This window comes from Cyclopterus lumpus, chromosome 5 (assembly GCF_009769545.1).
Source record: "Cyclopterus lumpus isolate fCycLum1 chromosome 5, fCycLum1.pri, whole genome shotgun sequence".
Classification (NCBI taxonomy): Eukaryota; Metazoa; Chordata; class Actinopteri; order Perciformes; family Cyclopteridae; genus Cyclopterus; species Cyclopterus lumpus.
Genome location: NC_046970.1, coordinates 27,337,723 through 27,360,257, shown reverse-complemented (window position 1 = coordinate 27,360,257; position 22,535 = coordinate 27,337,723). Strand labels below are relative to the sequence as shown.

General features: G+C 47.9%; 1 protein-coding gene across 1 annotated transcript in view; it reads right to left on the bottom strand.

Annotated features, from left to right (window-relative positions):
- The window catches only part of LOC117731138 (clumping factor A-like), a 32,182-nt gene that overhangs the window by 1,007 nt on the left and 8,640 nt on the right, over positions 1-22,535 (bottom strand). The window contains exon 2 of the mRNA XM_034533294.1: positions 22,231-22,535. This exon is cut by the window's right edge and continues 770 nt beyond it. Coding sequence (XP_034389185.1) covers positions 22,231-22,535 — 305 coding nt within the window. The remainder of the gene's footprint in view (positions 1-22,230) is intronic.

Below are 22,535 nucleotides of genomic sequence, written 5' to 3'. Positions count from 1 at the left end.
TGACCAACTGCCTCACTGACATTAAATCATGGATGAAAACCAACTTTCTCAAACTCAACTGTGATAAATCGAATATGATCATCATCGGCCCCAAATCTCTCACCAAAACCAGTCACAACTTCTGCATCACCATCGATAACTCCACTCTGTCTCCCTCCCCTCACATCTTCAACCTCGGAGTCATGTTTGACAGAAACCTCTCATTTGAACATCACGTCAAACAAATCACCAGAACCTCCTTCTTCCACCTAAAAAACATCTCAGCCCGTCTCCGCCCATCACATCCTCATCTGCTGCTGAAACTTTAATCCACGCCTTCATCACCTCCAGAATTGACTATTGCAATAATATTCTTTATGGCACATCTTCCAAAATCCAAAACAAACTCCAATACATCCAGAACTCTGCTGCTAGCCTGCTCACCCACTCCCAGACCCCTGTTCTCCAGAACCTTCACTGGCTCCCCGTCCCACAACGGATCCAATACAAAGTCCTTCTCCTCACTCACAAAGCCCTCCAGAATCAGGCCCCCTCCTACCTCACAGACCTGCTCCACCACCACACTCCACCAGGCCCCCTCCTACCTCACAGACCTGCTCCACCACCACACTCCACCAGGCCCCCTCCTACCTCACAGACCTGCTCCACCACCACACTCCATCAGGCCCCCCTCCTACCTCACAGACCTGCTCCACCACCACACTCCATCAGGCCCCCCTCCGACCTCACAGACCTGCTCCACCACCACACTCCACCAGGCCCCCTCCTACCTCACAGACCTGCTCCACCACCACACTCCACCAGGCCCCCTCCTACCTCACAGACCTGCTCCACCACCACACTCCATCAGGCCCCCTCCTACCTCACAGACCTGCTCCACCACCACACTCCATCAGGCCCCCTCCTACCTCAGACCTGCTCCACCACCACACTCCATCAGGCCCCCTCCTACCTCAGACCTGCTCCACCACCACACTCCATCAGGCCCCCTCCTACCTCACAGACCTGCTCCACCACCACACTCCATCAGGCCCCCTCCTACCTCACAGACCTGCTCCACCACCACACTCCATCAGGCCCCCTCCTACCTCAGACCTGCTCCACCACCATACTCCATCAGGCCCCCTACTACCTCAGACCTGCTCCACCACCACACTCCATCAGGCCCCCTCCTACCTCACAGACCTGCTCCACCACCACACTCCACCAGGCCCCCTCCTACCTCTCAGACCTGCTCCACCACCACACTCCATCAGGCCCCCTCCTACCTCAGACCTGCTCCACCACCATACTCCATCAGGCCCCCTACTACCTCAGACCTGCTCCACCACCACACTCCATCAGGCCCCCTCCTACCTCACAGACCTGCTCCACCACACACTCCACCAGGCCCCCTCCTACCTCTCAGACCTGCTCCACCACCACACTCCATCAGGCCCCCTCCTACCTCAGACCTGCTCCACCACCATACTCCATCAGGCCCCTCCTACCTCAGACCTGCTCCACCACCACACTCCATCAGGCCCCCTCCTACCTCACAGACCTGCTCCACCACCACACTCCACCAGGCCCCCTCCTACCTCATAGACCTGCTCCACCACCACACTCCATCAGGCCCCCCTCCTACCTCTCAGACCTGCTCCACCACCACACTCCACCAGGCCCCCTCCTACCTCACAGACCTGCTCCACCACCACACTCCATCAGGCCCCCTCCTACCTCACAGACCTGCTCCACCACGACACTCCACCAGGCCCCCTCCTACCTCATAGACCTGCTCCACCACCACACTCCATCAGGCCCCCTCCTACCTCACAGACCTGCTCCACCACCAAACTCCATCAGGCCCCCTCCTACCTCTCAGACCTGCTCCACCACCACACTCCACCAGGCCCCCTCCTACTCAGACCTGCTCCACCACCACACTCCACCAGGCCCCCTCCTACCTCAGACCTGCTCCACCACCACACTCCACCAGGCCCCCTCCTACCTCACAGACCTGCTCACCACCACACTCCACCAGGCCCCCTCCTACCTCACAGACCTGCTCCACCACACAACTCCATCAGACCCCCCTCCTACCTCACAGACCTGCTCCACCACCACAACTCCACCAGGCCCCCCTCCTACCTCACAGACCTGCTCCACCACCACACTCCATCAGGCCCCCTCCTACCTCACAGACCTGCTCCACCACCACACTCCATCAGGCCCCCCTCCTACCTCTCAGACCTGCTCCACCACCTACACTCCACCAGGCCCCCTCCTACCTCAGACCTGCTCCACCACCACACTCCATCAGGGCCCCCTCCTACCTCTCAGACCTGCTCCACCACCACACTCCATCAGTGCCCCCCTCCTACCTCTCAGACCTGCTCCACCACCACACTCCATCAGGCCCCCTCCTACCTCTCAGACCTGCTCCACCACCACACTCCATCAGGCCCCTCCTACCTCAGACCTGCTCCCACACCATTACTCCTTCAGGCCCCTCCTACCTCTCAGACATGTTCCACCACCACACTCCATCAGGCCCCCCTCCTACCTCACAGACCTGCTCCACCACCACACTCCATCAGGCCCCCTCCTACCTCTCAGACGTGCTCCACCACCACACTCCATCAGGCCCCCTCCTACCGTCAGACCTGCTTCCACCACCATACTTCCTTCAGGCCCCCTCCTACCTCTCAGACTGTTCCACCACCACACTCCATCAGGCCCCTCCTACCTCTCAGACCTGCTCCACCACCACACTCCATCAGGCCCCCTCCTACCTCTCAGACCTGCTCCACCACCACACTCCATCAGGCCCCCTTCTACCTCAGACCTGCTCCACCACCATACTCCATCAGGCCCCCTCCTACCTCAGACCTGCCTCCACCACCACACTCCATCAGGCCACCTCCTACCTCAGACCTGCTTCCACCACCACACTCCATCAGGCCCCCTCCTACCTCACAGACCTGCTCCACCACCACACTCCATCAGGCCCCCTCCTACCTCTCAGACCTGCTCCACCACCACACTCCACCAGGCCCCCTCCTACCTCAGACCTGCTCCACCACCACACTCCATCAGGCCCCCCTCCTACCTCTCAGACCTGCTCCACCACCACACTCCATCAGGCCCCCTCGTACCTCTCAGACCTGCTCCCACCACCACACTCCTATCAGGCCCCCTCCTACCTCTCAGACCTGCTCCACCACCACACTCCATCAGGCCCCCTCCTACCTCAGACCTGCTCCACCACCATACTCCTTCAGGCCCCCTCCTACCTCTCAGACCTGTTCCACCACCACACTCCATCAGGCCCCCTCCTACCTCACAGACCTGCTCCACCACCACACTCCATCAGGCCCCCTCCTACCTCTCAGACGTGCTCCACCACCACACTCCATCAGGCCCCCTCCTACCTCAGACCTGCTCCACCACCATACTCCTTCAGGCCCCCTCCTACCTCTCAGACCTGTTCCACCACCACACTCCATCAGGCCCCCTCCTACCTCTCAGACCTGCTCCACCACCACACTCCATCAGGCCCCCTCCTACCTCTCAGACCTGCTCCACCACCACACTCCATCAGGCCCCCTCCTACCTCAGACCTGCTCCACCACCATACTCCATCAGGCCCCCTCCTACCTCAGACCTGCTCCACCACCACACTCCATCAGGCCCCCTCCTACCTCAGACCTGCTCCACCACCATACTCCATCAGGCCCCCTCCTACCTCAGACCTGCTCCACCACCATACTCCATCAGGCCCCCTCCTACCTCACAGACCTGCTCCACCACCACACTCCACCAGGCCCCCTCCTACCTCATAGACCTGCTCCACCACCACACTCCATCAGGCCCCCTCCTACCTCTCAGACCTGCTCCACCACCACACTCCACCAGGCCCCCTCCTACCTCACAGACCTGCTCCACCACCACACTCCATCAGGCCCCCTCCTACCTCACAGACCTGCTCCACCACGACACTCCACCAGGCCCCCTCCTACCTCATAGACCTGCTCCACCACCACACTCCATCAGGCCCCTTCCTACCTCACAGACCTGCTCCACCACCAAACTCCATCAGGCCCCCTCCTACCTCTCAGACCTGCTCCACCACCACACTCCACCAGGCCCCCTCCTACCTCAGACCTGCTCCACCACCACACTCCACCAGGCCCCCTCCTACCTCAGACCTGCTCCACCACCACACTCCACCAGGCCCCCTCCTACCTCACAGACCTGCTCCACCACCACACTCCACCAGGCCCCCTCCTACCTCACAGACCTGCTCCACCACCACACTCCACCAGGCCCCCTCCTACCTCTCAGACCTGCTCCACCACCACACTCCATCAGGCCCCCTCCTACCTCAGACCTGCTCCACCACCACACTCCATCAGGCCCCCTCCTACCTCACAGACCTGTTCCACCACCACACTCCATCAGGCCCCCTCCTACCTCACAGACCTGCTCCACCACCACACTCCATCAGGCCCCCTCCTACCTCATAGACCTGCTCCACCACCACACTCCATCAGGCCCCCTCCTACCTCACAGACCTGCTCCACTACCACACTCCATCAGGCCCCCTCCTACCTCAGACCTGCTCCACCACCACACTCCATCAGGCCCCCTCCTACCTCAGACCTGCTCCACCACCACACTCCATCAGGCCCCCTCCTACCTCACAGACCTGCTCCACCACCACACTCCATCAGGCCCCCTCCTACCTCAGACCTGCTCCACCACCACACTCCATCTCCTCTGATGATCTCCTGCTCCATCCCACATAGGACCAAGCACCGTGGGGTGACAGAGCCTTCCCTATATCTGCCCCCTCCCTCTGGAACTCTCTCCCCAAACCCATCAGAGACTGCACTGATCTTTAATTATTCAAATCGCAAATCAAAACCCACCTGTTCAGAACTGTTTTTAATGTGTGATTGTTTGCTCTATGTTTTTATTATTTTATTTTATTTATTAGGGTCCGAGCATCTGACAAAGTCCCTATTTGTTTTACCTGTATTTTAGTTATTCTTATTTTTTTAGCTTTTAGGATGTGATAATTATGTTATTGTAAAGTGTCTTTGAGTATCACAAAAAGCGCTATATGAATTAAATGCATTATTATTATTATTATAATTATTAACTGCTAAATGTTTTCCTATTTTCTGGAGATTAAGCAGCCAAAGTGGGAACAAAGAATAAACTCGGGATACGCTGAGGAAGGTTGGGATTGGCCAGCTGGCTTTTCGTTGAATCATTTCAATTTTCATAAAGTCGATGAGCTCGTCAGTTTCACTTTTCATGCACCAATCAATAACGAATTGTTATGGATGGATGGATATGTTTATTGACAAGTTCATCGTTAGCATTAAGAAAGTAGAGACTAACTGCCAGTTTTAATATGTTTTCTTGCACAATTTAAAGAAGTTGGTTGTGTGTTTGTTAAACTGCTGTATTGTCTTTTTTGAATTAATATTATACTATTGGTATATAGTACATTATATGGACATATAGGACACATATAATACACAATTCTGCTGACTATGTTCCTTTACAAAAACATCCGATTAAGAAATGAATATTCTGAGAATGTGAATTAAAGAAGCAGCAACGTTTTTAACCATCAAGATGTGACCTCATTGACCTTTAGGCTTTCTTTGACAGCAGTTCAGTAGTTTGAATGAAATTGATCTGCTGTTATTTAATAACTCGTGTTGCATGAGATTTTCTTGGCGGTGCTCTTGAATATCAATAAAAGGTATGCTTATAATGACTAAGACTTAATTATTGCACAAAACCAGTTTGAGCCCAGCCATCAAAAGTATATATATCAAATGCCAAGAAGTGACTCTCACATAATTACCGCTACAGATTCCTCACTGAAGGCCTTCCCACCAATTATTGAATCAGTCAAACACAAAGGAAATGACTTCCTGTGATTCATGTGTGTCATCTGAAGTTTTTAATTGATTTCACCTGATGATGACTATGACTTGCAGAGACCCATCTGAAACACATACAGGTGGATATGGATAGTTAAACTGTTGACTATAATTCAGCACGACACCTGGCCTCAAGGTAGCAACTTAGAAATGTCAAACTTCTGTCTCACGCCCACTGGATTGTTTCTACACTTTGAATCTCAGTGGACTTGTTCCACTGGTTGTCATTGATGAACAGAAACAGACTCCTCAAAGGGAAATCATGTCTTCAAACTCATCCAAAAGAAGAGGGAATTTAAATATTGAGTGTTGGATACTTGTGAACTGTAAAGAGATAGTTATCCTGGAAATGTTTTTTCTGTGTTCCATCTGCAATAAAACGTAACCAGTAACACATACTGCTATATACACATCTGAAGTAAAGTGTTTTCTTTATTATAAACATTAACCAACGTTATTTAAAAAGCCCCTGTGATTAAGGAGATAAACCCGTTTGAGTATGAAAATCAGCGATCAAGAGATTCTCATTGGAACTGAGCAACCTGGTATGAGGAGCAGATCATTATGTTAGATGTTCAGTCACTGGTGGTACATGTGCATGATGCTGTATCTACCCATGATGGTCTGTTTCCTGTAGCTTCATCTGTCTTCAGTTTAAGAACGGCAAATAGTGCAGAAAAGGCAAATATAATTATTTGACAAATACATTTTGCAAGCATGTTTCCTCACAGTTGACTTAACTGTTGCTGGGAACGTTTTAAGTTGACAATATGGAGTGGTTCTGGAAAATGATCTGACAGATACGATAAAAATGTTTGTAATTATTACGCAAGTCATTTGGTAATTAGAACTTACGGCACGACAGAAGAGAGGGGAATTTATTAAGTGACCTCACATATCTCTGCTCTTTGGAAGGAGGTAGCAAAAAAAAGGTGCCAACACACACACATGTTCATGAAACTTCCCAACACACACACACATGCTCATGAAACTTCCCAACACACACACACATGCTCATGAAACTTCCCAACACACACACACATGTTCATGAAACTTCCCAACACACACACACATGTTCATGAAACTTCCCAACACACACACACATGTTCATGAAACTTCCCAACACACACACACACACACATGTTCATGAAACTTCCCAACACACACACACATGCTCATGAAACTTCCCAACACACACACACATGTTCATGAAACTTCCCAACACACACACACATGCTCATGAAACTTCCCAACACACACACACATGCTCATGAAACTTCCCAACACACACACACATGTTCATGAAACTTCCCAACACACACACACATGCTCATGAAACTTCCCAACACACACACACACATGTTCATGAAACTTCCCAACACACACACACATGCTCATGAAACTTCCCAACACACACACACACATGTTCATGAAACTTCCCAACACACACACACATGTTCATGAAACTTCCCAACACACACACACATGTTCATGAAACTTCCCAACACACACATGTTCATGAAACGTACATTCCTTAATCCCTCGACCCAATCTCTACACCCCTTAATCCCTCGACCCCCATCTCTACATCCCTTTATCCCTCGACCCAATCTTTACACCCCTTCATCCCTCAACCCCCATCTCTACATCCCTTCATCCCTCGACTTCCATCTCTACACCCCTTTATCCCTCAACCCCATCTCTACATCCCTTAATCCCTCAACCCCAATCTCTACACCCCTTCATCCCTCTACTTCCATCTCTACATCCCTTCATCCCTCGACTTCCATCTCTACATCCCTTAATCCCTCAACCCCCATCTCTACATCCCTTTATCCCTCGACTTCCATCTCTACATCCCTTAATCCCTCAACCCCCATCTCTACATCCCTTTATCCCTTGACTTCCATCTCTACATCCCTTTATCCCTCAACTTCCATCTCTACACCCCTTTATCCCTCACCCCCCATCTCTACATCCCTTCATCCCTCAACCCCAATCTCTACACCCCTTTATCCCTCGACTTCCATCTCTACATCCCTTAATCCCTCAACCCCCATCTCTACACCCCTTTATCCCTCAACCCCCATCTCTACATCCCTTCATCCCTCAACCCCAATCTCTACACCCCTTTATCCCTCGACTTCCATCTCTACATCCCTTAATCCCTCAACCCCCATCTCTACATCCCTTCATCCCTCAACCCCAATCTCTACATCCCTTTATCCCTCGACTTCCATCTCTACATCCCTTAATCCCTCAACCCCCATCTCTACATCCCTTTATCCCTCGACTTCCATCTCTACATCCCTTAATCCCTCAACCCCAATCTCTACATCCCTTTATCCCTCGACTTCCATCTCTACACCCCTTTATCCCTCAACCCCATCCTACATTCCTTCATCCCTCAACCCCAATCTCTACACCCCTTTATCCCTCAACCCCCATCTCTACATTCCTTCATCCCTCAACCCCAATCTCTACACCCCTTTATCCCTCAACCCCATCTCTACATTCCTTCATCCCTCAACCCCAATCTCTACACCCCTTTATCCCTCAACCCCATCTCTACATTCCTTCATCCCTCAACCCCAATCTCTACACCCCTTTATCCCTCGACTTCCATCTCTACACCCCTTTATCCCTCAACCCCATCTCTACATTCCTTCATCCCTCAACCCCAATCTCTACACCCCTTTATCCCTCGACTTCCATCTCTACACCCCTTTATCCCTCACCCCATCTCTACATTCCTTCATCCCTCAACCCCAATCTCTACACCCCTTTATCCCTCTTCTTCCATCTCTACATCCCTTAATCCCTCAACCCCCATCTCTACATCCCTTAATCCCTCAACCCCAATCTCTACACCCCTTTTCCCTCTACTTCCATCTCTACACCCCTTATCCCTCTGACTTCCATCTCTACATCCCTTCATCCCTCGAACCCCATTTCTACATCTCACTATGCAGAATGGCCCATATCAGCAATATATATACATATACATATACATATATAGCATATGTAGCTCAGTAGAGTGCAGATCTCCACCAGGTGTGTGTGAACTGCTGGTTGTCTGTTCGCTTCACAAAATGTCCATAAGCAAACAATAAAAGTGTGTTGCAGTGGCCGAGATGTACTTACGCCTGCGGATTAGTAACGCTTCGTAATGTATTTGTATGTGTGCAACATGCAGCTGTGTCTGTCTACTTCCTGTCTACTCAGATATCCATCTTTGAGATTTCAGCCTCTGCAGGTGAATCATCATCGGAAAGTGAAAATGATTGAACAGCGTCATGTCTTCAGAAACAGTGTCCTGGTAACTCCAGAGAGCTGAGCAGTTTACTCTTTAGTTGTTCCATAGAAGTACAGTGATGTTGGCTGATGACTTATCATCCAGCGCCACCTGCAGGTCAAACTTTTCCCTCATCCTGGAAAATATCTCGACATTTATTGGGTGGATTGGCACCATTAATAACTGCACAACATTTTGTATGGATATTAATGGCTGCCACATGATGTAACCAATTGTTGCTCCACGGAGCCTTTTCTTGTGCCTCCAGATCAAATTTCAACTTTTCAAATGTTCTCCAGTACTTTGGACTATGACCAAAAATCAGAACTAATAACATTTCCATCTGGCTCAGTTTTACTGAGCGCTTATTATCAGCATGCTGAACTAAGATGGTGAACATGAGTAGCTTGAAGCACTCTGATTGAACCACAGGATATATATTCATACATATATATTTAGATATAATATTATATATATAAATAATATACATATAATAATATATATATATATATATATATATATATATATATATATATATATATATACACATACACATCTTGCTGCCTGGGTTAGGGCACTTTGCTCAATCATCAATACATTCCACTCACTACTGCTGCATTTACTCTCCACACCCAATGCTCTTTTGTAAATAGTTATACTTGTTTAGTTTTTGTCTAATAAAAACCTTAAGTAGCACTTCAACTCCCTGTCACACGCATAGAGACGATTTGTGGGCGCTCGTCTGGGATTTATTGCTACTTTTGAGTGAATGATCTTCAGTGGAACTCACCCTCGTTGTGTCTGTTGGGGTCATTCTTCTTCCCGATTCTGAGTGTGGCTCTTTTCGTGACAAAGCTGTCAGCAAAGCTAATTTTCACTTATACACAAACCACTTTGGGAGGATAAGTGTCCGGTGGTTTGGTTGTGCCAGTGACTGCTGCTCCGGAGTTTGAGCGTCACATTTAGTTTCTCCCATCGATCCATTCAAGGTTTTGCATTGACTTGTCGTGGCTGCTAGCTTGTGACGTGGCTTCTCTTGGAGAGTTTCCTTCAGAATCCTTCAGTCTGTATGAGATCAGTGCACTAAGGAGCAGATAGAAAAGATAAAACACTGTGAACACTTTAAACATTGGATGGCGGCTGGAGTTCTGTGATTGTGGCCAGCTATCAACTTAGTCTTAGGTTAGTGCAATAGACAGATTGAAGTCTGGTTACGGTGGCCTCGGTGGGACAGTTTGTTCTGGCGTCTGTGGACAACGTCAGGTGGGGAGGAAAGTGGAAACATGAGTGTTCCTCCGGTCTGATGAAAGCCTCCGTTGAGGCTGCTGCCGTTATAACGTTATTGAATCTTCGTATCCGATCGGTTGGTGGCGCTGGTTGGAAGTAGTGTGCAGGTTCGAATTTCAATTCAATTCAATTCCGTTCATTTTGTAAAGCCCAAATTCACAAATTACAACTTTGCCTCAGAGGCTTTTTCAATCTGTTACACACACGACATCAAGTGTTGGACTCTTTCCTTCTCAAGTCTGTGTGGCCACACGTACCCGTTGACGGTCACATCTCAGGATGAAGGGGATCTGCATAACAACTGACCGACACTGTCCCGTAGCCAGAGGACCGTCCAGATGGACGAACAACCAGGCAGCCGATAGGTGGATCTAAAGAAATTAATCTGAAGGACTGCAGCAGCATGTGATGGCGTTCCACAGCAGAGCACATCAATCACAATCCCACAAATGAGATTAAAGAAATGTACAAACATAAAAAAACAACAAGAAGATAGAATTTTCTGGGGTCAAAAGACATGAGAGACAAACCTTGCAGGGGGAAATGGAGTGTGTGTGTGTGTGTGTGTGTGTGTGTGTGAGATAGGAAAAAGAAAGAAATACATCAAAGAGGGGGTAATGAAGCGTGTCCAATCCTGAAGAGCCACATAAGAAAACAGAAGCGCAGTGATTGTGGTGAGTTGCTGGGAGAGAGATGGGGATGAATTATGATGAAGCTGTGGGTGATGAAGGGAGAAGGAAAAGGCAGCAGGTGGATGGTATTACACGGCCATTGTTACACAGTCGCTCCCTCTCCTTCTGCCCTGTTGTCTCCATTGCCCCCCCCCCCCCCCCCCCCTGTGTCCTGCCAGGTGAAACCGGGCCCTAAATGGGAACAGGGGGAGCAGTGATCACGCTGGTTCTCTCCAGCAGGGCTCCTTCCTCAGCTCATTACGCCCACGGCAGAGCTCTACTTACCTACCTGGGACACCGCGGGGTTGGGAGGCAGTGGGGGGGTGCCGGGGGCTTTCAGGGGGGGAGTCGGGGAAACGAGTGACTGGATGAGAGAGATTACCCTCGTGAGAGAAGAGCTCGTGTCTTAGCAGTGCAGCGACTCAAAGTTTCCTCCGATTCTGATCCGTTAAACCTGCTCATAACACGCTCGTAGCCCCGGGATAGCGGAGCTGAAGCAAAGCATCATGGGAAGACTGTGCAGGGTGCTTATTATTAACCTTGCGTGTCTTTTATTGTGTCGTCGCCTTTTATTGTGCCAGAGTGATTTATGTACTTAATGCGCTTTATGTGTGACCTTTTATGTCTGAATCTGATTTGCATGTTTCAATTAGTACTGAACAAGGTGTAATTATATCCTGTATGGATGTATTTTACTAACATCAATAATCTCTTCTTCTTTTATGATTTAAACTTGTTCCTTAATCTAAACGTGTCCTCGTGGATCAACGCTGTGTTCATGATCTGTCCCAAACCTTCAGATGTTCATGGAATCAAATTATTCTATTCATGGTAAACGTGAAATAAATGAGCACATCCAATGAGCTCTTCAATCATATTGTCCAGAGTTTATATTGCTTATGAAAAGACTTTAGGGCATTTGATGACCTGGATGTTTTTTTTTCTTCACAGATGCAGTTCCAGATGTCTGGACATAATTGACTGATGATGAAAATAAGTTACAAGTTCATGTTGAGGGCTCCATGACTGCCTTGAGGCCCCCAAATGACTCCATCCGGCCCTGAAGCTTCCACACCTTCATGTTGCTTCACTCTTATTTGTGTTCTCCTTGAGCAGCAACACGTCGTCCCTTCATCAGAATATTTAAAGAGACTTTCCAGCTGTGTCTTCATGGATCACGTGGCGACCCAAACAAACATGCCAGCCTGACCTCGGTGGTCCTTCACTTCCCTCTGACCGCGTGGTGCTCGTCACATTTCACCTCATGGAACGTGTGCATGTTAAAAATGTATTTTACAGTAAACAGCTGACTTGGTCCACATGACCCGGCTGTGTGTGGAGCCCAGACAGAACATCTCAAACATCTCAAACCTCCAACAGCAACGCTGGGAAAAGGAGCCGACTGATGGATCGATTAGAGAAGTGGAGATCAGTCAGAAGTCTCATTGGGAACCATGAAATGGGAAAGGCAGATTCATAAAAGAGCAGATCGTGAATGAAGAGTTTGAGGGTCAAAGACTTTGGAAAAACAAAGTGATAGAAGGCTCCAACAATCATATAGTGAGGACCAAAGGTCAGGGGTCACTCGGTGTGAAGCTCTTTATAACGAGACCAGACTAAAGACGGGGGGGGGGTGAAAGTCAATGCAAATAACCCCCCCCCCCTTGACCTTGGCTAAGGAATGCAGCCCCGCCCCCTCCCCCTACCCCACCCCCCACCTGCTTTGTCTTCGGGGTCAAGACGGCATACCTCCCAATCCCATGAGCCTCTGTGAACCAAGCCGGGTCTGGGTCAAAGGTCAAAACCGACCCAGAAGACAACACACACTCTGCTGGTTAACAGCAGGATCAATGTACCCCCCCCCCCCCCCCCCCCCCCCCCCCCCCCCCCCCCCCCCCCCCCCCCCCACCATGGTTGACAGACGACAAGGTGTCCCCACAAGAGGCTCCTGTCGGTTCTCTTGTCCTTTTCTTTTGCCCCCACCTCTTATCGCTGTGACTCCTCGGGACCGGACCGCTCGGTTCTGGTGTTTCCCAAACGTTCCAGTTGCCCTCAGCAGGACCCCGACATGAATGAGCTGGGGCCTCATGTTGGGGGGGGGGAGGGGGCGGGGGGGGGCGTGATCGGGGTTGTTGGCTCTCTCCAGGAGACAATATCTACACCTCATCTAAAAAACCTCATATGTTAGACATTTAAAAGGGCCAGTGTGTCGCATTTCAAGGGGGGATCTGTTACAAATGGACTCTAATGCTCTCTGTTGAATGTCCACCCTGTACGCGCCCTTCCTCCCACTTGACATGTGACCTTCAGGAGAACCAACACTTGTATTTTGTTGTGTGTTGTCAGAGATCCAGCAGCTTCAGCCCAGTTGGCTTCCTGGGCTGAAGCGCCGTTGTGTAATAAAATGGAATTATGCCCTTAATCATTGGCTCTCGTTCGCTTCCTCTCTTTATCTCCCTTCGTCCACACCAGCTCTTCCTTTTCTTTTTGAAGTCATTATTGAACCCTGGGACACTTTGATGACATTTATTCTGCTTGGCAGTTCTCTCCCTCCCTCATTCTCTCATCATCCCTCTCTCTTTCTGTTAATTACCCTTGCAGTCTTATCTGTCGACACACTTCAAACTTGCGGTTCCCTGTCATGAATCAAGTGCCCCCCTCCCCCCCTCCCCCCCCTCCTCCTCCACCGTATCAGCCAAACAATTAACCAACTGGCTCGCTCTAATTAAGCATCACACAGACGCATGCGGAGCTCCGCCTCTTTTCCTTTGTGTGGACACGGTCGATGGCCACGGGAGAGTCGCTTTCTCTGTCACATGTTCTCTGAACCTGAAAGCATGTTTTCTTTAAACAATCCGTTTATCTCAGTCAGAAGCTGTGAAAGACGTCCATCATTGTCAGGTTTGTATCGTTCCGACGGTCCTTGAACGCATCACGATGTGACGAGCAGCCTCGCCAGAGAAAGCAAACCGAACAAAGCTTCAATTTGTGATATTTCAAAAACATGTCTCATTCAAAGTTTTACCCCAAATAAATTCTGAGCTCCTCCGGTCAACTACAACAGTCATGTGACAACAATTCAGTGAAACTTCAACTGAATCACAGGATATATATATATATATATATATATATATATATATATATATATATATATATATATATATATATATATATATATATATATATATATATATATATATATATATATCGCCTTCTTTTTTCCAACATTTTTTTTTTCCAACAAGTTGTATGGAAAGATTCCATTGTTTGCTAATTTTGTAAAATATATTATATATAATAATATATATATATTATATATTAATTTAATAAATATATAATATTAATGGCATGGTTATTGTGTTATTCTTCCCAAAAGACATCCTCTACTAACCATGATTGTTCTGTTTCCTTCATCAAGGCCACGGAGGTTGTTGTTCGGAGGGTTATTAATAAAAAGAAAAACGCCTGCTGACGGTAAAGAAGAAGGGAACATGAAGTAGAAACAATAGAAACATAATAGAACATCACACCTGTCCTCCCCCATGACAGAAAAGTGTGATATTTGTATCCCGTGACTTCAATGTGCTGAGAGGATTTGGATCCCGGTGGGCGGACCCGGTTCCCTCGTAAACCTCCACCTGGGAGATGGAACCAGTCCACTGAAACCAGCAGCCGTAACACGAGATGACACATGCAGCTGACCTTCAGACGGAGCCGGGCCCCTTTGGTGATTGATGGCTTTAATACAATGTATGCAATAAAGCAGAACTAAATACAAAATTAGCCACAGTGCTACGGGACGTTATGACCCGTCATTATTGTTTGCAGCGTGGCAGATGACCCACATAATACGAAGGCTAGCATGTGATTTCATATGCTGTGTATTTGTGATGATTGGTGCTGACTGGGCGCTTTTCGGAGCAGCACTTCCTCAAATCACATCACTAATCTGAGTGGACTTTCCAAACATATTGGTTCATTTAATGATATTAAATATAAATATTTATGTTCATTTATGTTCAGCCCAGTCGCCAAGAAAAAGTGTTGGAATTGTACGTTTAATGTATTTTTATGTAGCTGTAAAGCACTTTGAATTGCCTTGTGTATGAATTGTGTATGAATAAACTTTTGCTTTACGTTTCTGCACGAATAACAATAACAATAACAATAACGACTGAGAAGAAGGAAAGATTGGATCAGCCAAACAATGTTACTTCACACGGAATGCTGGGGCGTTGTTACGGTAGTTGTGTTACATTGTTGTGCTACATTGTTGTGTTCCATTGTGAATCTACATTGTTGTCTTACATTGTTGTCTTACATTGTTGTGCTACATTGTTGTGTTCCATTGTGACTCTACATTGTTGTCTTACATTGTTGTCTTACATTGATGTGCTACATTGTTGCGTTACATTGTTGTGCTACATTGTTGTATTACATTGTTGTCTTACATTGTTGTCTTACATTGTTGTGCTACATTGTTGCATTACATTGTTGTGCTACATTGTTGTGTTCCATTGTGACTCTACATTGTTGTCTTACATTGTTGTCTTACATTGTTGTGCTATATTGTTGCGTTACATTTTTGTGCTACATTGTTGCATTACATTGTTGCATTACATTGTTGCGTTACATTGTTGTGTTACATTGTGACTCTACATTGTTGTCTTACATTATTGTCTTACATTGTTGTGCTACATTGTTGTGCTACATTGTTGTGTTATATTGTGACTCTACATTGTTGTCTTACATTGTTGTCTTACATTGTTGTGCTACATTGTTGCGTTACATTGTTGCGTTACATTGTTGCATTACATTGTTGTCTTACATTGTTGTGCTACATTGTTGTGCTACATTGTTGCATTACATTGTTGTGCTACATTGTTGTGTTACATTGTGACTCTACATTGTTGTCTTACATTATTGTCTTACATTGTTGTGCTACATTGTTGTGCTACATTGTTGTGTTCTATTGTGACTCTACATTGTTGTCTTACATTGTTGTCTTACATTGTTGTGCTACATTGTTGCGTTACATTGTTGCGTTACATTGTTGTGTTACATTGTTGCGTTACATTGTTGCGTTACATTGTTGGGTTACATTGTTGCGTTACATTGTTGTGTTACATTGCTGCCTTAAATTGCTGCCTTACATTGGTGTCTTACATTGTTGCGTTACATTGTTGCTTTGCATTGTTGTCTTACATTGTTGAGTTACATTGTTGCGTTACATTGTTGCGTTACATTGTTGTGTTACATTGTTGCGTTACATTGTTGCAATACGTTGTTGCGTTACATTGTTACGTTACATTGTTACGTTACATTGTTACGTTACATTGTTACGTTACATTGTTACATTACATTGTTACGTTACAATGTTACGTTACTTTGTTGCATTACATTGTTACTTTACATTGTTACTTTACATTGTTACCTTACATTGTTACCTTACATTGTTACGTTACACCCAGGAGACCGCTGTTCACTGGGTCACATTGTCGGTTTTGGGCAAACATTCAACCAAACGTCATGCAATGTGTACGAGCTAATGCAGCTTTTCTTTTCCATCTCACTCTCTCTTTCATCTCTTTTCCGTCACAAACACACACACACACACACACACACTTAGTCAACAAACACACACACACACTTACTCAACAAACACACACACACTTACTCAACAAACACACACACACACACTTACTCAACAAACACACACACACTTACTCAACAAACACACACACACACACACTTACTCAACAAACACACACACACACACACTTACTCAACAAGGGCAACGCGGAGGAAGCAATCAGGTGTGGAAGAAGATAGTTTTATTTTAATTATTTCAACGCGCCGTGGTCGACATGGAAAATATTACTCACATGAACAGAAGCAATCAGTTTCCTCCTCAAGGTGTCGGATACACTTAATGCACGAGGACCATTTGAAATGCATAATCCCTCTCGCTTCCTCGTCCGCGTTTATTTAATAATTTCTCCCAATAACTGCATGAATATCATTTAAAAGATGTCACAGCAGCCGTGAAGGGATGCAGAACTAGCTGAACTACCTGGAGTCTGACATGTATTATTATTTGTAATGGGAAAGGTAGAGGAGCTGATTGACACGCGGGTCGACACCGTGATTGAATAAAGTGGTGAAATGGAACGTGACGGAGGGGTTCTATCCACCCGGAGACCGGAGACCGGAGACCGGAGACCGGAGACCGGAGACCGGGGACCGGCTTCTTCTTCTGGAACATGTGTCACTCCATTGGAGGCTCCAGCTGCTGATGTTCACGGGGAGAGACCGGCCTTTTACCGGAGGGCTGCCACTTTAATACATGAACAGGTCTGTTGTAACATGAGGGAACCAAGCAATCAGGTGTGTGTGTGTGTGTGTGTGTGTGTGTGTGTGTGTGTCTGTGTGTGTGTGTGTGTGTGTGTGTGTGTGTGTGTGTGTGTGTGTCTGTGTGTGTTAAACATGTCTTACTTGTTCACTAGAAGGTGAATCTCAGAGTGTCTGCAAATTGAAATGCTGATGGCTGAGAAGTGAAAATATATCTCTTTTATTTCCAAGAATTGTTTCAGAAGATCTTTTTTATTTATTTTTAAAACAAACCAATTTCTCAATTTGTTGTTGAGTTTGAAGACCAGCAGCTGCGTATCCATGGAGACCGTTTGGGTTGTCTGCTTTAGAACAATCCCTCAACCTTTGATGTTGTTCTTTATGTGGTTGAGTTGTTCTTTTTGCTTGGTGCTCATGTGATTCCATTCTTCTGCAATCCTAGATATTCATGATATTCCACATATTACTACATAGTCAGCCTCCTCTGGCCGCCCGACGACTCGTTAATAATAAGGAAATACTTATTTGTGAACTTAAGCATAGCTCGTACTGTAGAGAGCCAGGCTAGCTGTTTACACCTGTTTCCAGTCTTTGTGCTAAGCTAAGCTAACAATCAACCTTCTACAAGAAAGGGAATACGAGTATTTCCCAAAATGTGGAACCATTCCTTTAAGTTAGTTGTAGTTGCCTAAACAAACGTAACAATAGAAATGGCCAATTTACTGAAAGTATTCTCATTTAATGATGTTCTTCTGTCAAAGATAATTTGGCCTTTGAAAGCCATCTTCAAAGATGTGTTAATGACCCGCTCACTTTTGTGATTTCTTTGGTTATCCTCCAATTATTCAGACAGATAACCTTCTTATCTTTCTCCTTCACCAACTCTTTGGTTGCCAGTTCTTTAATAAAATACAAGCCCTGTTTGGAATGAGCTTGTCTCAGTAATTTAGTGCCCCGCTGTTAAGATATGTTTAGTTGCTCTGTTATATGAGGGGTAGTTTACTCACTCGCTTCATTAAACTTATGTGGTGGAATGAAGACCTGAGCCTGAAGGCTTGAGTACCTGATATCATTAAGGGGAGTTCGGACAGTTCTGATGCAGACCGGGACCTCCAGGTGGACTTTTGATGGACAATGTAGTCCAAAGATCTGACCTTCCATAGGTGCCTCTGGAGTAGGACATCGTGTAACTTAAAGTAATTGTCTTTTCCTGGTTGTATAGAACTATGTGCTTCATGTATTAAAGCTGCATTCTCTCTCCTGACCACCAGGGGGCGACTCCTCTGGTTGTATAGAAGTCTATGCTTCATGTGTTAAAGCTGCATTCTCTCTCCTGACCACCAGGGGGCGACTCCTCTGGTTGTATAGAAGTCTATGCTTCATGTGTTAAAGCTGCATTCTCTCTCCTGACCACCAGGGGGCGACTCCTCTGGTTGTATAGAAGTCTATGCTTCATGTGTTAAAGCTGCATTCTCTCTCCTGACCACCAGGGGGCGACTCCTCTGGTTGTATATAAGTATATGCTTCTTGTGTTAAAGCTGCATTCTCTCTCCTGACCACCAGGGGGCGACTCCTCTGGTTGTATAGAAGTCTATGCTTCATGTGTTAAAGCTGCATTCTCTCTCCTGACCACCAGGGGGCGACTCCTCTGGTTGTATAGAAGTCTATGCTTCATGTGTTAAAGCTGCATTCTCTCTCCTGACCACCAGGGGGCGACTCCTCTGGTTGTATAGAAGTCTATGCTTCATGTGTTAAAGCTGCATTCCCTCTATTGACCACCAGGGGGCGCCTCCTCTGGTTGTATAGAAGTCTATGCTTCATGTGTTAAAGCTGCATTCTCTCTCCTGACCACCAGGGGGGACTCCTCTGGTTGTATAGAAGTCTATGCTTCATGTGTTAAAGCTGCATTCTCTCTCCTGACCACCAGGGGGTGACTCCTCTGGTTGTATAGAAGTCTATGCTTCATGTGTTAAAGCTGCATTCTCTCTCCTGACCACCAGGGGGCGACTCCTCTGGTTGTATAGAAGTCTATATAAATGACTCTACTTCTCTTGATGTATTCCCTCAGTAAACATTGTAAACATTAGTTTTTGGTCTCAATCTCTAGTTTCAAGTCTTCTTCAATACAGAATGATGTTTATTTAGTAAATGATGGTCATTTAGAGTCAAACAGACCATAATACAGGGGATGCTTTAGGGGCTTCACTGAAAACCAAGTTGGCGATGTCCGTGACATGAGGGGTCTCTACTCAACGTGCTGTGAGGGACACGAGAGGAACCACTGACACCTGGAAGTCCTCTGAAGCGGCGGCGTGATTGGAACACGGATTCCAATTACTGAGCGATCAGCAGGCTCGGTGTGTGTTTGTTTGTGTGTGTTTGTTTGTTTGTGTGTGTTTGTTTGTGTGTGTTTGTTTGTGTGTGTTTGTTTGTGTGTGTTTGTTTGTGTGTGTTTGTTTGTTTGTGTGTGTTTGTTTGTGTGTGTTTGTTTGTGTGTGTTTGTTTGTGTGTGTTTGTTTGTGTGTGTTTGTTTGTTTGTGTGTGTTTGTTTGTGTGTGTTTGTTTGTTTGTGTGTGTTTGTTTGTGTGTGTTTGTTTGTGTGTGTTTGTTTGTGTGTGTTTGTTTGTTTGTGTGTGTTTGTTTGTGTGTGTTTGTTTGTGTGTGTTTGTTTGTGCGTTTCTCTCCATCATTTGTTCGTGGGTAATGTGTCTAGCCTGATGAAGCAATGAATGCACTGTTCAGGCCCCGGTGAGATAAGTGATACAATAAGAAGCCAAGCATAGCAACGCCATGACAACGCCATGACAACGCCATGACAACGCCATGACACCGCCTGACACCGCCATGACAACGCCATGACAATGCCATGACACCGCCATGACAACGCCATGACAACGCCATGACAACGCCATGACACCGCCTGACACCGCCATGACACCGCCTGACACCGCCATGACAACGCCATGACAATGCCATGACACCGCCATGACAACGCCATGACAACGCCATGACAATGCCATGACACCGCCTGACACCGCCATGACAACGCCATGACAATGCCATGACACCGCCATGACAACGCCATGACAACGCCATGACAACGCCATGACACCGCCATGACAACGCCATGACAACGCCATGACAACGCCATGACACCGCCTGACACCGCCATGACAACGCCATGACAATGCCATGACACCGCCATGACAACGCCATGACACCGCCTGACAACGCCATAACAACGCCATGACAATGCCATGACACCGCCTGACACCGCCATGACAACGCCATGACACCGCCTGACACCGCCATGACACCGCCATGACAACGCCATGACAACGCCATGACAACGCCATGACACCGCCTGACACCGCCATGACAACGCCATGACAATGCCATGACACCGCCATGACAACGCCATGACACCGCCTGACAACGCCATAACAACGCCATGACAATGCCATGACACCGCCTGACACCGCCATGACAACGCCATGACACCGCCTGACACCGCCATGACAACGCCATGACAATGCCATGACACCGCCATGACAACGCCATGACACCGCCTGACACCGCCATGACAACGCCATGACACCGCCTGACACCGCCATGACAACGCCATGACAATGCCATGACACCGCCATGACAACGCCATGACAACGCCATGACAACGCCATGACAACGCCATGACAACGCCATGACACCACCATGACAACACCATGACAACGCCATGACGCCGACATGCCACCATTGACACACTTAGACACCGAAGTCCTTTTAATAACCTGAAGCACATCACACTCGTATCAATATGCTCAGAGCGCTGATGAATGCCAGATAATTACCCAAAACCAATACGTTTGAGGCTGATTAGAAAATGACAGCGAATAACTCACCTCTTTAGCCGTGTGTGGCGGTGCGGCGTGGCGTGCCCTCCAGTGACATAATTTCCAGCTATCTCCCGCTGATTGGCCTAAAATATATTTTGCCCACACAGCATAGCCCCCCCCCCCCCCCCCCCCCCCCCCCCCCCGCTGTGTGTTTTGACAAAAGGCAGCGCAGCATCGACCCGCCTGGCTGCCGCTGAGGGGTGAGAGGGGTTAAACTCACAAGCTACTTAAGTGCTGTCAAGGCACAAAATTGGACGGAGCACCGGGCTGAATAATTACTGAATAACAAGGGAAAGGGGTCTTTGTTTGGCAAAGGGAGAAACATAATTGATTTAGCCGGGAGGGGCTGGACATTTCTTTCTGTTTTTACGCCTCAGAGGACATGCAAGGTCTCCAGCAGTGGTACTTGGCGTCCGAGGGAACTTCCAACCCACTAGAACGAAGAGCAGGGGGAGCTTGAAAAGATGTAATTAATTGGATCAGATTAAAATTAATGAAGTAATTAAGGAGCTGCCTGCCCTAGTTCTTCCAGTCTAGAGCGGTGGAACGTACCAGTGGCAGCGGGAGGAGAAACAGGGACTTTGAATGAGAACTATAAAGAGTGCAGGCGAGGGGAACCCGGAGATGAGAGGGGCCATGTTCTGTGAGCGATGCACTTCTATCCATGGACTGGGACAAGCCTCCTTTACAACAGGTGTGACAATGAGAATCAGAGTGAAGCGCATCCCTTGCAGCCTCCCGGCCTCGTCTCACACGACGTCCTCCACTAAACCACGCCGTCCCTCTGCCAGCGGCTGCTGGCTGTGACCCGCTGCAGATGCACTCGAGTGGGTCGGAGTCGGAGTCGGACTCGGAGTCGGACTCGGAGTCGGGGTCGGGGTCGGGGTCGGGGTCGGGGTCGGAGTCGGAGTCGGAGTCGGGGTCGGAGTCGGAGTCGGACTCGGGGTCGGAGTCGGAGTCGGAGTCGGAGTCGGAGTCGGAGTCGGAGTCGGAGTCGGACTCGGGGTCGGAGTCGGAGTCGGGGTCGGACTCGGAGTCGGACTCGGAGTCGGACTCGGGGTCGGGGTCGGGGTCGGACTCGGACTCGGGGTCG